The sequence below is a fragment of the Empidonax traillii genome, unplaced genomic scaffold, assembly GCF_003031625.1.
Source record: "Empidonax traillii isolate 1590-97213 ecotype Southwest subspecies unplaced genomic scaffold, ASM303162v1 scaffold1176:size335168, whole genome shotgun sequence".
NCBI lineage: Eukaryota > Metazoa > Chordata > Aves > Passeriformes > Tyrannidae > Empidonax > Empidonax traillii.
In genome coordinates this window covers 189,393-196,060 of record NW_020956369.1, presented here as the reverse complement: position 1 = coordinate 196,060, position 6,668 = coordinate 189,393, and the positions used below count along the sequence as shown (strand labels likewise).

Here is a 6,668-nt window from a genome sequence, read left to right as displayed (position 1 = left end):
CTTCCTCTCTTTGTTAAATCAGCTCCCTGGCTCATGTAACTGGAGCAACGAGAACCAGTTTCCTCTTTAAGGTCTGAAATATTTGGTATCAGTCACTGATGACATGAATGTGGAAATAAGCATTTGTGCTTGTCTGGGGATGATCCTGTTCTAAACGTTTTATTTGTCTTTAGAAAAGGAGGGACAATAACAAGACAAAGATATGTCTTATTTGCTAAGTCTGGGAACCTCATTTTATACCATATTAAAGCAATTTGAAGAGGAATTTATGTTTTCGTGTAAGAAGAGATTATTTAAAAGTCCTTAACTTAGATAAAAGGGGTCTATGTAAAAAAAAAAAAAATACTGAGCAAACCAGTCCTTAAATTGTGGGGACTTGTTTGTTAATTACAGTAATTAGGAATGGAATCTGATCCTAAACTTTCTGATTTACTTTGAATTCTTTTTAATATGTGGTTAGGCCTTAATTTCAGAATGATTATAAAATGTGAGAGCATTTTAAAGACTAAATAGGCGTAGGTATTGTTACTAAATGACAAACTTAGTTGTATGCTTCTGCTTACACTTTCTTAGTTATCCTTCTGTTGTTTCATGCAGCACTGACTTTTTATTTTAAATGTCCATGGACTATTCCTGTTTCTGCTGACTTCAGAGTCGGATAAGGCCTCTCAAAACCTCCGAGTATAAACTGCTTACCAGCTTCTATTCCAGAGGATATTTCTCCCACCAGGCAACAAACCCAACTCTGGGTTTGTCCCCTTTCTGGAAATGGGTTTGCTTGAGTAGAACCAGCTGGATTTGGAAAGATGGGTGCAGTCAGGGGCATTTTACTCTCCACTCTGAAACACCCAAACCCCACTCCTGTCACAGACTTTGGGCTTTTCCTCTGCATCATGACTTTGTTCAGAGTTCTTGCCAGTGTTCTAGTAGCTTAGACAGCTCCCCGTGGAAGCACCCCTGTGAGGCACTCCTGCTGCCTGTTGAAGCCAAGATGTGTAATTTTAGAAAATACTGCCTGTGTATAAAAAACAATTTAGGATTGATTTTTTTTTCTCTTGATAGTGAGAAGTATATTCTGTAGTCTGTGAATTAATATATTTCCCTCCTGCAATTACAGAATTCATTCTCCCGAGAGGACGCTGGAGTGTAAAAGCCGACTGACTCCGCTGGCCTTGCGTTTGCTCATGAAACAGAGGTTCACACATGCAATGTGTGAATCAAAACATGGGGTCCCGGTGCACTGGCATTTTTTGTTGCCTGTTGAATACTTTGTCAATTACTTTTAAATGCAAGGAATCTGTCAAACTCTTTCTGGCAAGGAATTTACTGTCACAAGTTTGCTTTGCTAAAAAATCCAAACTTAGAATTGCAGCTTTTTTTTTCTCTTTTTTTTTTTTTTTTTTTTTTTTTTTTTTTTTTTTTTTTTTTTTTTTTTTTTTTCTCCAGCCATCGCTGTGTTTGATTCATTTTCCCTGCAGATCTTTCTGTAGCAATTTTAAGCCCGCACCTGCTCCCGTGGCCTTGGCTCGTCCTTTCTCTATGCCAGTTTCAAAGGGACCTTCGGGACCAGGAGAACTAAATGCCCGTGGGATTCCTTGCGGTGCACATGCATGCTGTGCAAGGGGGGACAGAGACATCTGCTCTGCGGACCGGAGGGATGGCAGCAGGAGGAATTTTGTGCATGCTCACCCCTCCCGAGCTGAACTTCGAAACAGAGGCTCCTGGGGAGGCACAGGAGCTGCTGCAGGAGCATACCCTGGAGGGGACCCGCGGGGGCTGCTCCTCTCCAGTCCCCCGGGAGCACTGATCGCCTTCAAAACCCCCAGCATACGGAGGCAGGGAACGCCCGGGGCACCGGGCCGGGGGGCCTGGGCCCGGCTGCGCCTGCGGTTATCTCGGGTCAAGGCCGGGAGGAGGTCCGGCACGGCTCGACATTGCTGAGTGTGCGTTTGGGGAAATCCGTCATTAAATTTACCTGCTTGATTCGTGCGGGGGGTGAGGGGGCCCGCAGGTGACCCGGCTCCGGCTGTCCCGTGCAGGCAGGGCAGCTCCTCCGCGCCTGGGGCGGGCAGTGACGGCCGGGGCCGGCGGGGTGGTCCGGCCGATCGCCACCGAGGCTCCGCGGCCACCGCGCTCCCCGCCCCTGCCCGCCGGGAGCCATCCCCGCACGGTCCTAGCGCCGCTCGGGGCCGGGCTCCGCGGTCCGCTGTGCCCGGGGAAGCCCCGCGGGTCCCGGGGCGCTGCGGGCAGGGAACCACGGCCGGTGGGGCAGCGCGTCCCCGTCCCGACGGGGCAAACATTCCCGACTGGCCAAATATTTGCAAGTATGCGCGGCTGATGGTGAACTTTGAGACTCCCTGCGAAGCGCGGCCGGGGAGCGCTGGGCCGGAGCTCTCGGCGCAGGGGCGGGAGCGGACGGTGGAAATGTACCGGGGCCGCCTTTGGCCGCTCCTGCCCCGCCGAGCGGCCCCGACAGCGCAAAGTCCCTGCGCCGTTCCCCGGTGCCTCTTATCAGAGCGGAGCGTCCTCGGGGGCCGAGCTCGCTGAGCTGGGTGTGCGGGGCCGAGTGTGAGGGGCCGGGGTGTGCGGTGTGCGGGGCAGGTTAGTGCGGTGTGCGGGGCCGGGGTGTGCGGGGCGCTCTCCCGCGGCTCGGCGGCTCCCGGGGGAGGGCGGGCGGGCGGGCGGTGCTGCCCGGCCGGGGCGCTGAGCCCCGGCGGCGCGGCGGTCAAAGGTTCCCAGCAGGAGGTTGGACACTAGAGGGCGATCCCCGGCCCTGCTGCGGGCTGTATATATACGGCACGCAGGACCGCGGCAGCCCATTAGCAACAGGGCAGGCAGGCAGCGCGCAGAGCGGGGCTGGGCCGGGGACGGGCTCCGGGCGCGCCGAGCCGAGCCGAGCCGAGCCGTGCAGAGCCGCGGTGCCGTTCACCGTCCAGGGCCGGGGTGCCGCAGGATTGTTAGAACCGCCGCCGCTGCCGCCGTCGTCCCGTTCGAAAGCTGGATTGCAGCAGCCCTTCACCATGCCCGGCAGACTGTAGGTGCTTCATGGAGCAAGCCAACTTCTACGAGGTCGATTCCCGGCCCCCGATGAGCAGCGGTCAGCACCACCAGCTCCAGACTCCCCTGCCCGGCAGCGCTTACAGCTACAGAGGGGCTCCCTCGGCGGCGGCACCTGCTGCGGGCGGCGCGGAGCTCGGCGACATCTGCGAGAACGAGAACTCCATCGACATCAGCGCCTACATCGACCCCGCCGCCTTCAACGACGAGTTCCTGGCCGACCTCTTCCAGCACAGCAAGCAGCAGGAGAAAGCCAAGGCCATCCTGGCCGGGGATTTCGACTTCCACACCATGCATGGGGCCGGCGCCGCCGCCTCGGCGCCGGGGCACCAGCAGCAGCACCACCAGCAGCCGCTCTTCGGCTGCGTGGCCGGCTACATGGACGGCAAGCTCGACCCCCTGTACGAGCGCATCGCCGCGCCCGGCTTGCGGCCGCTGGTGATCAAGCAGGAGCCCCGAGAGGAGGAGGAGGTGAAGTCGGCGGCCCTGTCGGCCCTCTACCCCCATCACGCCCCGCAGCAGCACCCGTCCCACCTGCAGTACCAGATCGCCCACTGCGCCCAGACCACCATGCACCTCCAGCCCGGGCACCCCACGCCGCCCCCCACGCCCGTGCCCAGCCCGCACCACCCGCACCACCCGCACCCCCCCGGCGGCCTGCCCGCCGCCGGCGCCCTCAAGATGATGCCCGCGGACCACCGGAGCAAATCGAAAAAGACAGTGGACAAGAACAGCAATGAGTACCGGGTGCGCCGGGAGCGCAACAACATCGCGGTTCGCAAGAGCCGGGACAAGGCCAAGCAGCGCAACGTGGAGACGCAGCAGAAGGTGCTGGAGCTCACCACCGACAACGAGCGGCTGCGCAAGCGGGTGGAGCAGCTGACCCGGGAGCTGGAGACTCTGCGGGGCATCTTCAGGCAGCTGCCCGAGAGCTCGCTGGTGAAGGCCATGGGCAGCTGCGCTTAGGGCCGCGCCGGGACCGGCCGGGCTGCCCTGCCCGCCCACAGATACTTTACGTACCGGAGCGCGGCCAGCGCACTGTGCCGGGGGAAAGGGGGACGGGGCTGTTTTGTTTTTGTTTTGTTTCGTTTGTTTGTTTGTTTGTTGGGTTTTTTTTTATCAGTTCACGACCTATACAAGAAGCCAGGCAGCTCTAGTATTACAAGGTTTGTGCCTTACGGATGACACACGAGTAAGCTGAAAACATGGTGGGTTTTCTAAGGAGAAGGGCAAGGGGAAGGAAGAATTAAAAAGCCCACGTGTCTACACAGGGTAAATAACAGTAATAATAATAAAAATAATAATAATTGTAATAAAGTATGCATAGCAACTCAGATGTGCCTTAAAAGCTAGCTGCAGGAGCTCTGGGGCTTTTTGTGCCCTCTAGCCTGGCAGGGCACAAGGAAAAAGGGTGAGGGACGTGCAGGCTTGAAGGTCGGGGTGTCTGGGGTGTCCTGCCAGGCCCCCTCAGCTGGCCTGTGGTTCAACAGGCAGGAGCAGCTATGGGGATGCCAGCGACGAGAAGAGAGGACTTGAGGCTGAGAGACATGCAGCACTCGACACCCGTTCGGAGCACTGAGGTGTGGGGCAGCCGCTAGAGTGCTGCCAGGACTGTCCCAGCCTGGCTGGGCTGCCTCTGCCAAGCCCTGTCCCCTGCCTTGGCTGGGAGAGGGGCAAGGGCCCACCACCGCTGTGGGACCAATGGACAGCCTGGGACTGATGGAGCAGCAGCTTGCGAGAGAGTGTGGTGAGCTCCCTCCATCAAAGGAAAGAGCAGCAGTGTACTGTATGTCACGACGTGGCAAAGCACAAATGAATAAATACCTATCGATGCGGGTATTTACTATGAACTTTCAGTGTATTTTGCTTTATTCCAGGACATTTAGCTCCTGTCCAAGTCTCTGTCCGTCCAAGCTGTGCCTCATGTAATGTGAAAGCCTTTCCGTGTATACTAGCTACACTTTATTTTTATTGCATTACTTAGATCTTTGCCATCACACAACTTTATCTGGTGACAGAGACTATGCCCTTGTGCTGCAATGTTATTTTATTATTTGTGTGGGTGGGTGAGTGTGAGTGTGTGTTGCCTTCTTCACATTGTCCTGTACTGGCTGCTGCTTCCTAAGCCCAAGGCAAGGGTTCCTGGAAGGGGGCACGGGCTGTGGGGCTGCAGGGCTGCCTGCGGCGGGGCAAGGAGGCTTGTCCCTGGTGCTGCAGCACCTTTGGACTCTGGAGCTTCTCCCAGGGTGAGAGAAAAATAAACAAACAAACAGTCTCCCTTCCAGGGTGTGCTGGTGGCCATGCAGAGCGTTTCTTCCTCGTGTTGTAGCTGCACAGCAATTTGTCCAACTGAAGTTAAGTCGTGACGAGAGAATAAGGTGGATGAAGCTGTCTGAAAGCATGACAGAGCACAGTGCTGGCGGTGTGTGTATGTGTGTGCAGTGTGTGTGTGTATGGTATGTATATGTCTATGTATATGCACACACATTGGTGTTTTTTTTTTTTTTTAATTTGGGGGGGAACCGCATATAAAGTTTGTCAGAAGTCCTGGTTACGTTCATAAATAAACAGCATATATTCTACCATAACCATCCGCCTCTCTGCGTGTTTCCAGCCCTTTTTCTGTAGCAGGAAAAGCTAGAAGCTCCCCTCTTCCTCCAGACCAGCATACCGCTCGTGGAGCGCAGCTCCCCGATTTTCGCCCCAGAGAAATAAATACGCGGTTGCCTCTAAAGAGAGCCGCAATTTCCTAAACACTTGCGGTGTCAGATGTGTGCCCGTGAGTCACCCCTGGCTTCACCCTTCACCCGCGCCGGGGGCTGCGGGCGGGCCGGGGGACGCGGGGCCGGGCGGGCCGAGGGGAACGCCGGGCAGCGAGGGCATGGAGCCCTCCCGGGACAACGGGACAGCGGGGGACAAGGCCTGGGCACGGCGCGGCCGAGTGAGGAGGCGGCGGGCAGGGCAGGGCTGGGCCCCGCAGCGCTGCCACTGCCCAGCCCTTCCCGGCCAGACGCGGAGTTTCACCTGTGCGGGTCGGGCCCGGCAGGGCTGTTCGTCCCGGGGCTGTTCGGGGCCGGCGGGGCAGGGCGCGGTGCCCCCCGCTCCGGACGGATCCCTCAGCGGGCCGGGCGACCGGCGCTGCCGGCGGGGAAGGGGTGCGGGAGCCGGCGATGGGGGCGGGAAGGGGCGGTGGCGATGGGGGAGGAGGCTCCCTGCGGGCCGTCCCGTCCCGTCCCGTCCCGTCCCGTCCCGGAGCTGCCCCGCAGCGGCGCCCGGCGTGTGGCGCGGTGCCCTGTGAGGGGTCAGCGGGGACCCCCGGGCGCCGCCCGCCCTCTCCCCCGGCGGGGCTCCGTGCCCGGGCGGCCGGGCTGGGGCTGCGTGCCAGGGAAAGCTGCCCCGGGGCCCGTCCCCTTCAGCAGCACCCGTGTCCGCCTTTGCCGTGGAGGGGGATCCGCCCGGGCGAGCCGAACTCCGCACAGCTCACCCGTGCCCATCGCCCCCCTTGCCGTGTAGGTCCAGCACGGCAAAAATTAAACACTCCAAAGAGGGAGATTTGGACCCACGGCTGTGTGTCCTGGCGATGCGCAGGCCGTGAGACGGGACGTGTCCCA

General features: G+C 58.4%; 1 protein-coding gene across 1 annotated transcript; it reads left to right on the top strand.

Moving 5' to 3' along the window:
- Positions 1-2,885: 2,885 nt before the first annotated feature.
- CEBPA (CCAAT enhancer binding protein alpha) lies at positions 2,886-5,645 on the top strand. The gene has a single exon (XM_027905612.1). It carries the CDS (start codon positions 3,046-3,048, stop codon positions 4,021-4,023), a length of 978 nt encoding a protein of 325 aa, XP_027761413.1. The 5' UTR covers positions 2,886-3,045; the 3' UTR covers positions 4,024-5,645.
- Positions 5,646-6,668: the final 1,023 nt, after the last annotated feature.

Bases quoted from the DNA above. Each gene is read 5' to 3' on its own strand.
- CEBPA (XM_027905612.1), top strand. From the start codon at position 3,046: ATGGAGCAAGCCAACTTCTACGAGGTCGATTCCCGGCCCCCGATGAGC.